The sequence below is a fragment of the Petaurus breviceps genome, unplaced genomic scaffold (genome assembly GCF_028583685.1).
Source record: "Petaurus breviceps papuanus isolate PSGF00001 unplaced genomic scaffold, PetGlider_PUasm1.0 207, whole genome shotgun sequence".
Lineage (NCBI taxonomy): Eukaryota > Metazoa > Chordata > Mammalia > Diprotodontia > Petauridae > Petaurus > Petaurus breviceps.
The window spans coordinates 97,648-116,427 of record NW_027185850.1 but is presented as its reverse complement, the minus strand read 5'-3'; the positions used below and the strand labels follow the sequence as shown (position 1 = coordinate 116,427).

At 47.2% G+C, this 18,780-nt stretch overlaps 1 protein-coding gene across 1 annotated transcript in view; it reads right to left on the bottom strand.

Annotated features, from left to right (window-relative positions):
• LOC138164734 (glutamate-rich protein 3-like) overlaps nt 1–18,780 on the bottom strand; it is a 130,199-nt gene that overhangs the window by 54,628 nt on the left and 56,791 nt on the right. Inside the window, exons 7-10 of the mRNA XM_069092705.1 lie at nt 18,411–18,608; nt 13,690–13,870; nt 6,577–6,763; nt 142–419 (exon numbers count right to left, since the gene is read on the bottom strand). Coding sequence (XP_068948806.1) covers nt 142–419; nt 6,577–6,763; nt 13,690–13,870; nt 18,411–18,608 — 844 coding nt within the window. The remainder of the gene's footprint in view (nt 1–141; nt 420–6,576; nt 6,764–13,689; nt 13,871–18,410; nt 18,609–18,780) is intronic.

Below are 18,780 nucleotides of genomic sequence, written 5' to 3'. Positions count from 1 at the left end.
TGGGTCTGCTGTCCTGGAATGCATTCTGTCCTCTGCTCCACCTGGCCTCCCTACCCCCACAAAGGGCTAACGCCCCCTGTAAGTGTCAAAGATAGAGAAGTTTGGACTTGCAAAAATATGAGGGGCCCCATGGCACCTTACCATCTTTAAATGAGGCTTCCTGGTTATTTTCAGCAGGATCTGGTCCCGTCTCCTCATCTCTTCCCACCCCTTCCTCAACACAGTCTTCAACATTCTTCTCATCTTCTGGAGTTGGACAGGCTGCTGGCGTCGGCCCCACGTTCTCCACTGCACTTAAATTTTCACTCGGTTTCGTTAACTCTTCCTCTTTGACAGGGCCCTCATTGACTTCCATCATCCCTTTCTCTCTTTTTGGAGGGGGAAATGGCTTTTTATCAAGTCCCATTGAAATGATGCACCTTGGAGAGGAACAGAAAGTCCACTGTGACACTGAGACCCAACATGAGGGCCCCCCAACACTTGCTTCTTTGTTTAGCCACTTTCCCTTATGACATATTAGGAAGGCAACTTAAAAAAAAACTTTAAAAAAAATTTATTAGCAGATTTAAACTGAAGCAAGAAGAAGACATGGCCAGTGAGAAATTTGTTTTGCTTGACTATGTATAAATGTGACAAGGTATGTGTTTTTCTTTCTGTTTATTTTCTAAATGGCAGTGTCTAGAGATAAGAAAAGGAAATTAAGTTTTTGTTAATTAGAAAAATAAAATGTGTATTAAAATGAATTTTCAAATCTCAGTACCAGAAACATATAAGTTAATAACTTCTTACTCATCAAAATAACCTTACAAAAGAACAGAGAATTCTAAAAAATAACACTGGCTTATAGGCACCCAGGTGTTGATGTGAATGGGACCTGAGGGACCAGTCATTCCAAGCCTTTCACTTTACTGATAAGGAACTAGGGTTGGAAGATGCTAAGTGACTCCCCCAAAGGCCACACAATTAGTCAATGTCTAAGGCAGGATGCAAGCTCTCATAAGCCATGACAAGTCCAGCTCCCTAACCATCACGCACCCCACTGCTGAGTCAGAGATTCCAACTAAAATGTGCGTCTTAAAGCATATTTTTTTGGAGTGGGAAAACACCGCACATCTACCACTGCCTACATATCATGTTTCCCAGAAGCAGAATTTCAAAGCAATGTAAAGCTTGTACACAATCCCAGAGGCAGGGCAGCGGGAGCTGTGAGAGCTGAGGCCTCAGGGAATCAGCTTCCTCCTCTCTGAGACCATCTCCATGGTAACACAGAGGCTTGGGAGCACCTCAGCTTGGGCCGTGGTGTTCCTTAGGTGGCTCTCATCCCATCACCATGGAGCTGGGCGTGAACAATAGAGCAAGGCCCCCGTGGGCCTGGACCTGACGGTCACAGAGACCCAAGGAGTCCGGTTACCTGGAGGATGTCCACTTACCCGCTGCTTTTTTCTGTTCTGTGCTCCTGTGTTGCATGCGTCCCTTGGAAAGTAACACAATGGATAAGTGCAGGAAGGAGCTGGAGCTCTCGGGCACAAAGGAAGGGATGGGCAATGATTCTGTGCCAAGAAGGTGACTGCTCCGGTGGCCTTGACAACACTCGCTCGTACTGAGTTGTGTAAATAGAACCCCCTGACAGCCCGGTAACTATGCTCTAAGCCTAGACCTGAGGCTCACGCACCAACCCAAGACGCTGTGTGCAGGGATGGCCAGAAGGCCAGGAGCTCGGGGCATGCCTGGGGCCTGGTGCTCTCTCCAAGAAGCCTTCCTTCATCCTCATCCTCAACCTACCGGATGATGCCTACCTGTAGGGAAACTGCATCACATCTAGTAGGAAACAAGGAATGGGGGAAACAATGAAATAACAATCCAAAAAGGATTAAAATCATAGCTTTACCCTGAAAAGTAGTCTGTGAGACCCACACTTTCTCTGAGAGGCAACATGGCACAGCATGGTGAACTCAGAACTGGATTTGGCTAAGTGATGACCGTGGTGCCGGCTGACTCTCCATGTGGCAGAGGCCAAGTCTCTGAGCCTCAGAAGCCTCACCTCAAAGATGATGGGGCAGCCTCATTTATCCTGAAGGTCCCTCCCGGCTCTCAAGCTCAGATCTTATCATTCTATGAGCTAACTGGAAAGCAGGGTGGCTCAGTGGGAAAAGGCTGGCCATGGAGCTGCCCCCACATGACTTGGAGGCCTCAGCTTTCTTAGGTGGGCTGCGATGACACTAAGGTCCCTTCTGCCTCTTACTAAATGGCCTCCATGTCACTTCTAGCTCCCCCTCTCTGATCCTGAAATCATGTCCCTCTCCCTATGTCCTAGCTTATGCATTCCCAGTGGGAGCAGGATGTCTAGACATCAGGAAAGTCATCATCTCATAACCGATAACAGAACAGGAGAGCCCATTAGGCTCATATCACTTACCCTCAACCTGGGGCTCTAAAGTGGAACGAACAACATTTTCTCCCCCTCTACCTCACAGAGATTCTTTTGAATGGATATAATGCTACGTGATAAGTGCATTGGGTTCCTCGGAAAGCAAAAGGATATGGCCCTCAGGAAAATAATGACTCTGCATTACCTTTTCACAAGGAGCACGGACTCTTAGAGCTGGAATAAGGGAGATTAGAGACAGGGTGGGGAAACTCCCCATTTTACAGAGAGGGGGGACCTCAGGTCAAGAGAATGAAGAGACTTGAACAAGGTCTCACTGCCAGAGAGGAAGGGTCTATCAGTGTCCTTGCACTCAAAGCCTCGAATCAGGACTGTGGACAGCTCAGCTACCTCCCAATTTCATAGACTCCACACATAGACCCGCTATTGTCCATCTGCTTAAGGGAACTGGGCACACAGAGTGGGCACAGAGACTGTGCTTCAGTCTGGTTCCTATGATCCTGCTTCAGGGTATCCTTTAAGGTGTTGGTTTGGGTTTCTAAAGCTCTAAATAGGCTGCATTCTAGTTGGTTTTGTAATGATTTTCCTTCCCAGATTTCTTAACAGGTCCTGAAAACAACTGGTGCCTTCTTCAAAGACTGCCCATGCTCAACTGACAAATGGCATGAGACACAGAGCTGGACTTGGGAGTTGAGGAAAACCTGGGTTTAAATCCTTCCATTAGAAACTCTCTAGCTGAGTGGCCCTGGGTAATTCTAAACTTTGGGCTTCAGCCCTGGATTTGTCCTCAGGAACATGCCTGGGGTGCTGATCCCACAGAGTTGTTGGAGGAAAAATTCAGATAATAAATACCAAGAATGTGGCAAAACTTCAGGTGACTCCAGGCCAGCAAGACCTAGGATTGAGCCATGCTTTGGGACCACATGCCTGCATGGCCTGGACACATCACCTAACCTTTCCCAGATTGAGTTTCCTCCTCTACGCAGTGGGGACACTAAGAGTCGTCCACCCCCCGGGGATGTTGTAAGGATCAAAGGAGAGCCATATTCAGTGAACAAGCACTTCCTGTGCAGATGTTCTACCCATCTTTAACTTGTTATATCAAGGCCAGTTATTGAAAAAGCAAACAATTTGGACTATTTGGACACTGACAGAACTAGGATGATAGGCACATCCTGCCTTCCACCTCTCTGTCTGACACAAAGGAGGGCAGGAGCCATAACACTGTGGATGACAGAGGCATGATTAAAAAAAAGGTTTCAAAAGCCTAGAGCATTGAGTTGACATCAAGACAGTGTAATTAATCATTTAAAGCCTTATACTCAAGTTCATTAAAAAAAAGTCACCTTCCTGAGTACAAGATGGGGACACATGGGAAACATAATGTTTGGGAAAAAAGATAGTGGGGATTTTTCTTTGTTTTCTTTTGCAGACTGCAAGAGAAGCACAGCTTTGAAATAAGGAGGGCTTCCTATACAGCCTCTTTCATACACAGTCCAACCACATGTATAGTGCTGCTGTTTGGTTCTGGGAAATCCAGCTTCGGAGGGACGTTGAGGAGCTATAGAATGTCCAGAGGAAGACAGCCATGATGGGGAAAGGCTTTGAGATAATGGAAGGTAGGACTGAAGCAACTAGAATATTTATCAGGATGAAGAGAAATAGGCAAAGTCTTTGCAAGCAGGGAACCATTCTAGTCTTTCATTTGCATCCCTAGGACCTCACACAGTGCCTAGATCATAGTAGGCACTCAGCAAATACTGACTGATCTTCAAGAATTTGATAGATTGTGACACAGAAGTCAACCAATAAGCATTCATTAACCACCTACTATGTTCAAGGCACTGCAGTAGACCCCAGGATACCAAGGAAGGCAAATACTAGTCTCTGCTCTCCAGGAGCTCAAAGTCAAATGGCAGAGAGCTTACATACAAAGGAGGGAATAGATGTACTCTTGGCTGCAGGAGACAGCATTAGGATTGAAGAGGCAAACTTTGGCTGGACGGCACCACCCCAGCGACCCAGCAGATGGATGAGCTGCCTTGGGAGATGGGGGTGGGCTCCACCTTACAGAACATCACAGGCACACAGAGTGGGGCCACTTGTTGGGCACAGTGCAGAGGAGACTCAGGACAGGCTAGACTGGAGGTAGTCTCTGAACTGCCTTTGAAATATGAGATTTGATTCTATGAATCTGTATCCAACATAATGTGTGGAGGGAGACTTTTAAAGCTTCCAAAGGCTTTACACAAATATCATGTTTCTACACATTAACAACCTGTAAATTAGGTAACACATAATTAACTTGCCCAAGGACAACAATGTTGTATCTGCCATAGCCTTCCGAGCCCTCACCTCACCATGGATTTCTGGACCTTTCCGTGGGTCCTACAGCTATGCTGTCTTCCAGTGAGACTCGGAAGCACCTTGAAAGGAGGGACGGCCTCACTCTTTGTGCCGCTATCTCGGTGTGTAACAGGGCTATGCACACAGGAAGAACTTAATAAATGCATGTTCACCCACCCACTCATTTACTTATTCTTTCATGTGGAAATTCTTGACTTGGAGCCCCATGTGCTGACAACTAGAGTTTTAAATCATGCTCAGGGTCAAGATAGCCTGCCTTCCCTTTAGACCACTTTTGAGTCATCACACATGATGACCTTGCCTGTGTTTAATGCTGCTCTGGCTCTTGGAGCCCTGGCCATGGAAGGGCCTGGGCCTGGGATTCCGTCTGTCCTGAGAACTCCCAGGAGTGGACACTCCCTCTACCACTGCAAGTCAACTAGTGCTCAGCCACTTAGAGTCTCAGCAAATTCCCAGGGTGGGGTCACCACAGTAAGATGGGTCAGGAGTGGAACTCCAGCTCACAGGCCAGGGACTCCAAAGGCCATCTTATCTAAGCCTTCCTCATACAGATGAGGAGACTGTGGACCAGGGAGCCCAAGAGATCACAGGGTTATATATTGGAGTGACCTCAGCGTACACCAAGTGGAGCCCCTCCTTTTATAGACAAGGGAACTGCATTGAGTGGCTGTCCAAGGTAGTGAGTGTCACAGGTGGCTGAGGTCTCCTTAATTCAAAGGCTTGACTTCCACCTAATCTAGGACTCCGACTCTAAGGAATAATGAAGTTTAACAAACGTTTCCAGGATAATTGGGCAGATAGTCCTCTCTTCTCCTCTCCCTCCATCCCTCGATCTTTTAAATCTGGATTGGGGTGGGAAGTAAAGCAGAGCAAAGGAGCCAGCACAGCATAATGCTAATTCGTGAGCCAGCTCATACCACCTATGATGCCAAGCGTGTGGCCTTGGAGAAGTCACTGCTCTTTTCTGGACTGTAAAGCAAACCCAATTCAAGAAAATCCAGACTGACCAAACACAAGCAATCGGGGCATTTGTCTGCTCTGTCAGGGGGTTCTGGGAAGGATGCTTCTAGTTTTATTACAAAGACCTCAGTGAAGATACAAGCACTACAGGAATCCAAAGGACACCAATATTAAAAGGCAAGTGAACTCAAACACTCTTGATTCTGGAGAGTAACGGCTAAACAGTCCCATAGGAGAGAGAGGCAGCCTGTGGCTTTCATTCATTCACTGCTACATTCATTCATTCATTCATTCCTTCATCCAGTAAGCAAGCATTCCTTAAGTGCCTCCAATGTATGAGATACTGGTAGGCACCAGAGAAAGCAAGCCAAAAGCAAAATTATCTCAGGCCTCAGGGAGCTTACATTCTATTGGGGGATAAAGCACACAAACTAGGTAGCACCTGAATGGTAATGTATCCCTAAGCACTTCTGAGGGATGCTGGAAGGGGGAGGGGGTTGGGAGCTCTGGGGAGGGAGCTGGAATGAGGTCACGCATTCCTGCAAGCCCCAAGGGAAAGCATTTCAGGCAGAGGGCCCGCTGAGGCAGGAGATAGAGTGTCCCACTGAGGCACAGGGCAGAATGGCAGGCAATGAGCCAAGAAGGGGGGGCCTGATGCAAAGGGCCTCCTGGTTCTCAAATCCTTCTTTGGATCTGTTACAGGGAAGGTCTCAGAGGAGCAAGGGCTGGAGGCCCATGTCTATAATTGGGTGAGATAGTGATAACCCACTTCATAGCCCCCTAAATCTGTGGATGGGGAAAGGGGGCATAGGCAAACACAGGGACCAAACCCTCCCCCATCCCCACAGCCTCTCTTCTCATACTTGTAGCACGGAGAAGCTCCATCGATGTTGACAAATCCAAAGTACCCATTCTTGCCTCCGAGCCGGGACCCTCTTCGATGTTTGAACTCGCAGCATGAGCTCAACCGGTCCAGCTGCATCCCGTTCAGGAAGAAGGTGAGGCTGAAAGGGAAGCCGTAATGTCGCTTGGAAATGAACTGGAATGTCTCTGAAAACAAGGAGGAAAAGCAGTGAAAAGGAGCTGCGGAGACCCGAGGCCGGCTCTGTCACAGGAACGCCACTTGGGATTTACTTGTTAGATTCTCTATGTAATAATAATAGGATCACAGCAGCTTGGTGGCCCAGTGTCAGGAAGATCTGAGTTCAAATCTGATCTCAGACAGAAAGTAGCTGTGTGACCCTGGGACAGTCATTTCACCCTCTCTGCCTCAGTTTCCTCATCTGTCAAATGAACTGGAAATGGCAGAGAGCTCTAGAGTCTTTGTCAAGAAAGCCCCAAGTGGAGTCACAAAGGCTGGACATGACCGAAACTCTGAACAACAAAAAAATGAGGCCCACAGAGCTTAAAGAACTTTCCTAGAATCCTGCAAGCAGGAAGCAGTGAGGATTCGAACCCAGGAACTCTCCCTTCAAATGCTGCCTCCTTTCTGCTGTCCCTCAAGTCTGATAAATCTTGTTCTGAACAAAGACTCTAGAAACCAGTGGCTACTGACCAGACAGAGGGCTAGAACCCATCTTTACACCATGTATTTTACCCCAATGAACAAAACAGGCATAAAAATAACAGCTCCCATTTATTGGAGCCTTTTCAGGCTTGGACATCGAGGAAAGGGGCTCAAGGGTCCAGGAGAACTGGAGCTGTGCCCTAAGACAAGCTGGCTCCCTCACCATCCCTCCCACAGTGAGGAGGAGCTGGGCACCATCTGGGGGCAGCCCCACTTCCTAGGCCTTGGATTTGAGGAAGGAGTCTAACCAAACTGGGTGGTCAAGGGGGAGACATCATGGGATCCTTGACCTTAGGAAGAACCTTTCACTCCGCTACCTAGAGGGAGAGCAGTGCTAAGGGGCAGAGGGCAGGGGAGGAAAGAAGGACAACTGAGGCGGACCCAGGCGTCCAAAAGGCTGCAGAAGAGTAAGCAAGAGGGGGATGTAGCGGCAGCCACACTGGTAGCCCCAAGAAGGCTGCTGGCACAGGCTCTGAGATCTGCTTTACTGGGAAAGAGAGCTGTTCAAGGGGTAAGAAGTCTTTTTAACTACATTCACTAGTTCAAGGGAAAACTGAACTTGAGAGAAAATGCAAGCAGAGAAGTAAAGACCAGCAGACAGGGCTCTGAGTGCCTGAGACATGAGCACAGAACAACAGACAGACTGAGCTGTCTGGCCCCTGCAATATGTACATGGTTACACCAGAAAGAAGCACAGCACCAGGCTCCCTGGGGTCTCCTCTGGCCACATCACAGGAACACTCCTCCAGGGAGTGAGCCGCAGGCACAGGGCTACCCTGGGAGTATATATATGCTTCCTCAGGGCCCTCCTGACTCAGGGACTGATTACAAAGTAACACTAGGTATGAAAGCCTCCCTTAAAGGGCTGCACGTGACTCAGGTACTGATTACAAAATAACAGTAGGTGTGAGAGCCTCTCCTGAGCAAGCTTCCCTTAATGAGCTCCACATGAGGCCTGTGAATGGGCAGGAAGATCTTATGTCCCATTAGCATTGCAGGGACATGATGCTAAATTAATGAATACAGGAAGGCTGGGAGGGGAAGCTCATGTCTGCATGTAGCCATGCATGAACATGTGTGTGCTCATGTGAAGATTGAGTTAGGCTTTAGGCAATTTGAGTTTTAGGCAGGAGAGAGAGGAGAGAGAGAGGAGAGAGAGAGAGAGAGAGAAGAGACAGAGGAGAAAAGGGAAGGTGGTGCAGGTATTTTGTCTGGTTTGATGTTGTTTTGCCAGATTCGTCCGCTGGTGAAGGACAGTGCTGTTGTTGCAGAGGTCCTGGACCCCTGCTGTTGGTTCAGAAGCCCTGAAGGAGGATTTTCTTGTTGTATGTTTACAGAAATCCTGGAGGAGGGTCTTGCTGATGTTTTCAGGGGTCCTGAGAGTGTTCTGCAGGCAGAGAGTGAATTGATCCAATGTATCTGGTGGCCTTGTTAAGCTTTGTCTTCCCAGGAACAGAGATTGCTGAGAACTTGCCTCCGGTCCAGATGGAGAAAAGACCTCTCCTTGGGTACTGAATGCTGTGATGATTTCCTGACCTGGCTGTAGCTCAGGCGTAGACGGCCTCTGTGCTCTCCACGGCCCCTTTGAGAGGGCTCATGGTGCTGATGGAAGGTTTTGTGATTCATTCGTGATCCAGGGCTGGAAAACTTGACTTCATTCTTTGGGACTGACCAAATGAATGTGTTTGGTATATGATGGAAACTAATCTCCAGTTGAATAGAGAGAAGATTTTGTGATTGACTAAATGAATGTACTGTCCAGGGGTGGAGTACTTGAGAACTTACTAAATGAATGAGTTACCCTGTACTTTGATTTTTATTTTTCTGTGATTGTTTTGCCTTAATCTGCCACTGAATAAATGGAGTTTGTGATGCTTGTATTCTGAACCTGGGAGTTGCTTGTGCTTGGCTTTACAGACGCCAGTGAGTCATTAGTGTTAAGAAAGCAGGATCACAGACTTGGAGATGAAAAGGAGATCTGAGAGCATGTAGTCTGATCCCCTCATTTTACAGACCAGGATACTGAGGCCCAGAGAGGTATCAGAGAGCTGGTAACTGGCAAAGCCAAGGTTTGTGTCCAGTGAGGGAGCTGCCAAGATGGCGGAAGAAGAGGGTCAGCTGAGGGTGATCAAGAAATGACAGGGGGTCACTTCACAGGCAAGTGCCCCACAAGGAAACCGAGCAGAGGAGCAGGCTGGAACACAGCACCAATGGAGATGGTTCTAAGCAGCTGTCAGGGAAGAGGCTTCTGGTCTCTGCATGGGGGTCAGGACAAGAGAAGCGGCAAGTCCATGAAATAACCAACATCTGGGTCACAGGCTTCCCTGACTGACAAGGGTTTCACTTGTTGAAAGAATTAAAAATAAAAACATCATAGTCATTTCAGGATATTTCAGAAAGGCTTTTGCAGCGGCCACACTGGAATAAGCTGGCCACCACTGACTCTGCCATCTTCCCGACAGGGAGCTAGGCATTGATATGGAGGGAGGGAAGGCTAAGGGGGACTAGTCTCTTGTGTGAGGTCAGGGTGAGCTCCTTGAAGGCAAGTACCAAGTCACTTTTTATATCTGTATCCTCAGTACTTAACAAAGCGCATGGCACCTTGTAAGCATTTGGGAAATACTTTCTCATTCATTCGTTCATTTAGATTACAAAAATACCAATGGAGAATATCACTGACAATCCCCTAATGCAACCCACTCACCACACAGTCAAAGAAACAAAGACCCATGGAGGTCAAGGAGTTGGCCAAGATCAGGCAGCATGCTGGTGGTGGAGATGGGAACAGAACCCTAATCTCCTCATTTCAAGTCTTTCTCCTCAGTCATTTTCTATTTTCAAAATGACTCTCTATTCAACTTGTAAAAAACAGTTAATGACCGAGGTGGCATGGGAGAAGTAATCAGCATGGGAGAAGGAATCATTTGAAAGCCCAGGACGTAAAAACAAAGGGGTCATGAACAACAATGAAAATAAAGGGCTGTATTTTTTCATGGAAAAAAAATGGATCTATCACATGACTGTGAAATTATGTTGCTGTGATAACCCATTAAAGGAACAGGACCATATTCAGCCACACCGGACTAACCAAACAGGGTGATGATGGGGAGATTTCGTTGTTAATGGAATTGACTGTGCAGGGCACAGAGGCCTCTTCTCTGTGGGTCGCTGATGGAGCTTATCATGTTTCACCCAGTCACTCAGTGTGGACCAGTAAAAAGGGCTGCGTCTTTTTAGCCCAACTAAATTGCTCCAATGGCAGAACCTGGAGTCGGCTCTGGCTCATACAATTTTTCAATTCTGAACAATTACTTTTCTGGCAATCAAGGGTCCCTCGAAGGTAAAATCATCAGGGGAGCAGGATACAATTATACATGTCTCCATCCTTTGCCATTGTGAGTCTCTCTGCTAAGCCACGGCAAACAGCAGTGAGTCCTGGAATGAATCTGTATGCACCATATCACAGAGCAAAGAACTATTCCTTCTACTGTAACCTTAAATCTGACTTCCGTCTCAGAGCCTGGGCATGGTGTACGGTGTATGGAATTCATTCAGCTAACTCTCGGGCCTTCATTCATTGGTATGCATCAGTGTTGTCCGTGGATTTTCCAGAAGCCCCATAAACATTCTGCTGAATAAAACATTACCTGGCATGCAAGGCTGGCTTAATTGTATTAATTCCAATTTGAGCCTACAAACTGTTTTCAATCAGTCTTTTAATAGAGGTACTTGGAATTACACTTTGTGTTTGCACAACAGGAAGCAGGTGTTGGATGGCCTGGCACTCCCCAACCACTCTTCGGGAATGACTCAACATCCCCAGCAGAAACCTTGGAAATTTAAGGGAGCTCCTGTGATCATCTCATCTGGACTAGGTAGCAAGCACAGAAACTCGGCAGGTGCCACAGATGGGTGGCCGCCATTTTCTGCATGCAGGCGCTCAGGCTCAGACAGGTAGAGTGATTGCACATGGTCCCACCACTAGTGTTAGCCATATGACCCGAACTCCTATAGATAAAAGCTCCCTGAGGGCAAGCACCACTTCATTTTTCTCTATATATCTCTAGCTGGTAGCACAGGGCTTGGCACATGGGGGAGAGGGACAAGGATTGGACTTATGATCACACTGCTACAAGAATTCCCAGGTGAGGAAGCTTCTACCAATGAAAGCTGGCAGCTTTCGTACCAGCTGGAGCCTGAGAGATTAGGTGACTTACCCTGGGCCACACAGCCAATGTTTTCTAGGGCAAGAATGGACCCCCAGTCCAGAACCAGAGGCTGGTTCTCTGCTCACTCTGCCATGCCTGGCACTTATCAGGGGCCCTGACTAAATGCCTGGGGATCAGTTCCTGACTCCAAGTCAGCTCTGACCGGGATTAGACCCAGGACTAATGGCAACAGGATCCCTATTCCACCCCAAGCTGGCAGGGTAAGCCTGACAAAGTCACTGCCCCACCCTTTGCTCCAGTTTGCTCAGACCCAAAATGAAAAGACTGGAAACATGATTAGTTGGCTCCTTTCAGCTCCAATCTTCCATCATTGTAACATATATGAAAGAATTATCATGTTGCTAAACTGAATCCTAATTCAAACATGTAATAGAATAAAATTCATATTAGAAATACATAAAAGTATTTTTAGCTGAATTAAATATATAGTGCTTTGTAGGCACTAAAATGTTGGCTTTGGAACAGTCACACACATACATGACATACAAGAAGTGTGGGTGGTCATTTTAGTTTTGTTACTTCTATCTAAAAATAGAACCTAGAAGACAAGTTAGTTAAGCACCTTGGGCCTCAATTTTCCTCATCTTTAAATGAGATTACATTAGGTACCTTCCAACTCCAGATCTCTGATTTTACGGGGGAAGAAGCCACTGAATTCAGTATTTAGATCATAGGACCCCAGTTTGAGAACTCGAAGGGACTGAAAGTCATATGGTTCAACCCACCCATATAACAGATGAAAATATTGAGGCCTAAAGAGACTGAGTGTCCCAAGGTCACCAGGTGACACTGAGTGGCAGAACCAGGGGGGTTTTTGATGCCCCATCCCGTGTCCTTTCTCCTTTGCTAATACATATCAATCTCAGAATCACAAATCAAAACTCACCAGGGTAGGAAATAGGCCCCCGTGATCACTGAGTCCTGATCTTTCCTGATAGCAACTCCCCGCTACAGCCCAACTGCCAACTGGGTGCCCAGCTTTTCCCAGGGCACCCCGAGGGAGGAGCCCCAACTTCACATTTGATAGCAACAATCTATAGGAGCATTTTTGTGGCATCAAGTCCAAATTCACCACTTTCTTCTCACATTTAACCCAAACCTTCAAACTCCATCCATTTCATTGTTAATTTTCCCCTCTTATTTTTTGTCAAGGGAAAGCTAGAATGACTGAAAGTAACAATTTTCCCCATTTCTTTCCTGCCCCACCATGACATGAAGAATGTCAAGTGAGAAGAAAAGTTTCTATTTGAATGAATATCTGGAAATATGTCCTTGAAGATGACATTTCTTTCGAGACATATTTTCACAAATAAGCTATTAAAACTCTAATGTCTGAGAGAAAGAAAAACACAGTTACAACTTCCCATTTATCTCTTGTTCCACACGGCTGGATATGTGAGAGACTTGGGGAAGTCTCAGCACTGGGGAAATTCCAGTGTGAGAACTCCCTCTGCCAACAAAGACCGCAACCCATCTATGATTTAGTAGATCAGTCTACAAGAGTTGCCCAAGGCTCAGAAAGGTTAAAGTACTTGCCTATGGTCATACAGCTATCCTGAACCAGGTGGGGCTTGAACCCATATCTTTCTGTCTCCAAGGCCAATTTTTTCCCTAATATAACATGTTAAAAATACAGCTGACTATCAAAAGTCAGAAACTGAGATTTGGTACATGAGAAATTATATCAGAGAGCAAACGGACTGGGGCTAATTCTGTGACCAAGTTACAATGGAAATAGGCAAAAAGTAGCATCCATCCCAGACCCCAGACTTGCCCACCACACGAGGGGCATGCTTCAGTGATGTCCATTTGATTTGTGATCTGAGGTCAAGGTGGGATCTACAGAGAACAATCCACCCCCCTGGTACATTTCCCTCCGAATGAGTGAAGCCATAATTCACAACGGTGGACCCCCCGGGAAGCATGGCCTTCCAGGACAGCTTAGTACTGCAACCTTTGGATAATCTCTCTCCTTGAATTAATCTGGTACCTGCTTAAATCATGCCACCTCCTTTCTGGAACGATCCATGAGAGTCATTGCCAAGAAGCGGTAAATCTCTATTTACTTTGAGGCAGGCAGTCTATAAATCCCAGGATATGCTCCCGGAGCAGGGCTGGTATTTTTGTCTATGCCCTCACCTCCAACCCCTTCATGAGAAATCTCCCAGGGGAACAGATACCTTTCTCAAGGAGTTTGCCTTGGAAGACACACAGGTTTTCCCCGCCGCAGTGCTGCTGATAAATTTTGATCTCATCTTTATAATTTATGTCATCGTGATTCAGATGGACACTCTTTCCCCAATAGATCATGGTGATAAAAGCGTTACTGTGCAAAGGAGATTTGTGGTATCTTCCTGAATCCTGGAACGAATCAAGAAAGCACTGGTTAACCAACCAACAGGATGCCAATAGACCAAAGGCCCTTCTCTGCAGCCCTCGGCGGCAGACCTAAGAAAAGTCAGGCTTAAATACACAATGAAATGAAGCAAAACCCAGTGTTTTAGAAAAGTAATCTGGCTTTTTAGGCAGGAGGAATTCCTCTGAACTAGCACATCCAATCAATGGCCACTTGTGAGGTATGTTACGCTGGGCTCCTGTGGTGTATTGGTGGGCTAGACAGTCACTACAGCCCCTTCCAACTTTCCCATTTGGTGGCTCTGATAAGTGGGAGTCAGGAGAGGCCTCTGGAAGGAGGCAGGACCTCATTCCAAGCCTTGACTTGACCCCAGGCTTGCAAAGGCTGGAGATGAGGAAAGAGACCACTCCAGGTACCAGGACTGTCTGTGCAAAGGCACCAAGGGGAAAATGGGACAGCATAGACAGGTCACACTTTGTGATTGTAAAGCGTGAGGTGCCACCTGCAGCACCATGGTAAAGGAGCATATCAGGCCAGTCCCAGGGTGGGAGTGAACAGGCTGCCATTGGTAAAGCCAGCAGAAGAAGGAGAAGCTACGGTGTCACATACAAGAGGTCAGAATTATGGACAGCCCATCCACATGCTCCCCTGGAAGCCTCAGGCCACAAAGAAGCAAGCATTCACTAAGCACCCACAGACTCTGTGCTAGGGTGGGGGCACAGAGGACAAGGCACAAGGGGGGGAGCTTTCTCCCTCAAGAAGTTCACGTGCTAATGGGTGAAAGTGACTTGTCAAGGGAGAGCTGGGAAAGACACTGCACATAATTCAGAGTCCTTCTCTCTGTCTGTCCTGCCATCCAGGCACTGCCTTGTCCCCTCCGGAGGGAGCTCCTGGCTGAAGGGTTGCTCCAACACTTGCCCCCACAGGGCCGGGCCCCTGGGAGACGCTTCAGAAATGCTCATATGATTGATTCCAAGACAAAATGAAAGCCCTCAGCTCTGTGGGCGGATTGTCTGTGATGAACCCATGGGAAGTCCCCCAGGATGGGCAGCCACAGATGGCTTAGGATCAGCATTGTTTTAAGGGACTTCTATACTGATGAGATCACAGGTCTCCCAGAGCATTTCAGCCTCTGGGGAGAATGATTTAATCCATCCATGAAAAATTCCACATTGGGTATATCCAGGGACTAGCAGTCATTAGGAAAGGTTTAAGGGAATAGGCATTTATTAGGCTCCTTCTATCTGCCAGGCACTGGACTAAGCACTTTCACAACCCTGTCTCATTGAACCATCCATAAGGGCCCAGCAGACTTAGAAGACATGTCCGGGAGGCTGATCTCCCTTCCTCACTTCCCACTGGTTCATTCATTCACAGCAGATTTGCGGGAGGAGCGAGTGCTTGAGCCCTGACAATGTGAAGAGGGTGCATGTCTGCATCACTAGGGAGACAGAAGAGGAATGTGTGACCAGGGGTAGTAAGACATGACCAGCTCCTGAATGTGCACCAGAGCAGCAAGGTCAAACCCACTTTATTTTAAACACATTTTAAAAGAAGACAATGGAAGAGCTGGCTTCCGCTGAGCCCCAGACTGCAAACCCCCTGCATATTTGCAGGACGCTGCCCTTGTGCATTGCTGATGCCTGGGGGGCTTTGCCCCAAAGATCCCACAAAGCTTCAGCAACCTTCGGAAAGGGGAGTGATACACAGGACGGCTGACGCCAAGTCTCCCAACCCCGATCCCAGTTCTCCGTCTCTGAACACTCTCTTTAGAACTCTCCACCTCCCTAAGACAAAATCAGGAAAAAAATCAACAGGATTGGAAACCCAGCACACACGAGGGCTGAAAGCTGTAAGCAGGAGCGCAGTCCGGACCCTACGACGTCAATAACTCCGAGTCCAAACAGTGGGCTGATCAGTAGCACCAGCACAGGTCATCGGAGCAAATGACCATACAGCAGATCGTGCCTCTCCTGAAACCTGGTGGAAAACAAGCACCTCTGCCGTGGGCAAAGGCCTCACCCAGCGCTCCTGCCAAACTTCACCTTTGTCGGGGGTTTTGTGTGTTCCCAGAGAGGAGCCAAGGAGGGGAGGGGGCACCCACACAAACAATGAGCGTTGGCCTGATGAAGTCTGGTCTCAGACGGCTACAAGAGTGTTGGCATCCAGAGGTCACTAGTGTAAGCTCTTGTTCACAGGTGAGGAAACTGAGGACCAGGGAGATTAAGTCAAGCAAGCAGTAAGTCCTCTGGCACCGAGCCCACCCTCTTCCCAATGCAACATTTTGTCTCCTATTAAAAAGGATACTCAACGAGCATTTATGAAGGACCTTTCAGCACCACTAAGGGTATGTTGGGCATGGGCCAAGTGCCCTTTGGCAGGTCACAGGGCAGCCCGGAAGGCCACACACCAACATCTAGGCCCCTACAAGATGCATGCAGAATGAACTAGAGGAGACTCAGCAGTGTGTATGGAAGGAAGGGGGGAGAGCCCAGAGCTGAGACGATGTGAGGAATCCAACCTTACGGAGCCCACGATTTGTCCATCCCTTTGTCACAAAAACAACTCTACATTTTGGACACAGTCCCACCCAGCAACACTATAGGTCCTTGAACAAATCTGCCCCATTCTTGTGGCTGCAGACACTGGACAAGTGAGAAAAAGCACCATCACCGGCTTTCGGGGCAAGAAGAGTCTCCCTTCCATTCACTGATGGGGAAACTGAGAGTGGAAATGACACACTCAGGACCACTTAGATCACTCCAGCAGAGCTGGGAGGGAAAGCCAGCTTCAAAGTCCTTTGACCCCACATGTGATATTCTTCCCACCATGCCATAGAGAGATACAAGATTCCAGGGACTGTTTGTAACACTTGCTACAGGCAGAACAATGACCAAAAAACAATTAAAGACTGGTTGGCTCCCTCCTCGCTTAGAATAAATAAGATTCTCTCCCAATGTGACAATAATAACTGGACCTTTTAGGGCCAATACTGAAATCAGACCTGGTCTGAGTGGCCCCAGATCTTGGGTGGAAGGGTCCCGAGCCACAGGGTACAGCCAGCCACTGAGGAGAGAACCAAAGGCTCCCCAGAAACAGTGGTGGTCCTTCCAAGAAGTATCCTCCAGCCCAACACGCTGAGTGGGGCTTTGAAGGTCCATTCTTACATATGCACCCTCTGGACCACCTAATCCAAAGCCCCTAATAATTCTAATCCTTTTTCTAGCATGTTCTATATGTTACAAGACAAGGCAAAGCAAACAGATTATTGAACTTGGAGTCAGAAATTCTTGGGTTCAAATTTCACTTCTGACACAAGGTGAGCACAGGAAAGTTCCTTAACATCACTGATCCCATTTCCTTATCTATAAAATAGGAATAATAATGTCTTCGTACACACCTTCTAGGATTTGTTGTAATGATCAAGCAAAATAATGTTAAATAAAATGTCTTGTGAACTCCAAAGCACCATATACATAATGGTTGGTTGTAGCTGTAGAGGAGGTGAGGAGACAGTGAAGAAGAAGAAAACGAAAGAGGAGGAAAAGAAAAAGAAGGCAAAGGAGGAAGAAGAGGAAAAGCAAATATGGAGAAGGAAGAAGAGAATGGAAGGAAAAGGAGAGAAGGGGAAGAAAAGAAGGATGAGGAGGAGGAAGAAGAGAAAGGGAAGAACAACGAGGAAGAGGAGGCACAAAAGTGGAGAAAATATGGAGGATGAGGAAGAGAAAGGGAAGAAAAGAAGGATGAGGATGAGGAAGGGAATACAGAAAAGATGGAGGAAAAGGAGGGGGCAAAAGAAGGAGGAGGAAAAAGACGAGGAAGAGAAGGAGAGAAAAAGGAGGAGGAGGAAAAGGAAGAAGCCATTACTCAGCTCTGCTTAAGGTATTATGTCTCATCAACTGAAATGTTATGAAAAATATGGAAACTTTCTTCTCTACTTTTCTATCAGTGGAATCTCAGCAGCAATTTCTGTTTATTCACTAAGCAAAGTTATAGCTCACATTCCTACTCCTTCTGAATTCAACATACAATTAAATTGAGAAAGGAGGCCATTTGGCTTCCTAGCAGACTGTGCCTATTAGAAGTTTACCTGGCTCTTAAATTCAGTCTCGCCTCAGTATTTTGAGGGACTAAGTCTAACAAAATGTAATTAATGCCTCCCAAGAACAGAAGGAGAGTCTCTTCAAGATGAGGGTCATATCTGGCTGTGCCTCATTAAAAATCAGCTTTGCTGTTTGCCCCCAAGGCAGAAGCTTCTGTACCAAGCTAAGGCATGAGGCCATGGAAGTGGGGCTGGGTTCCTGGGTGGTTTTGACCACAAAACTGGTTAACAATTCTCTTCCTGAGTCTGTTGAATTGTCCATCCAAGCAGACTGACCACAGCCTGCTTTCTGTTGCACCGGAGTCAGCAGTTATATTTAGAAAATACATTCCATGTCTTTCACTGGCCACTCTGCATATCATTACCCCAATTTTCTCCCTGTGCCCTTGAAAAATCTAGCTGGCCACGCTGTGAATCTGCAAACAAACTGGATAGGTAATTACCCTGTGAGGATCTGGGATGTTCGGGGCTGTAGTCGGGCGGACTCTTCTCCTCCAGGCCTCGATGCGACTTTTGTTGGTCATCTTTTCATTTCTTGGGGACAGTGGGGGAGGCACGGGCATCAAATACTCGTTAATAATGGGCAGCTGATATGGAGCCACTCCGTGGGAAAGTTCTGAAGGGTTCTTGTACCTTTCACCCTGGAAACATATGTCCTGACATTAGAATTCATGTATAAAGGAAAAAACCCCACTGAGATTGAACCAGCTCCCACAAAGCCACATATTCAATATTTAGAAGTCATTCTGACAGTCTGATCTGGAGCCCTGGAACAAAGTTTTGGGCACCATCATTGCCCCTTACTTTCTTTGG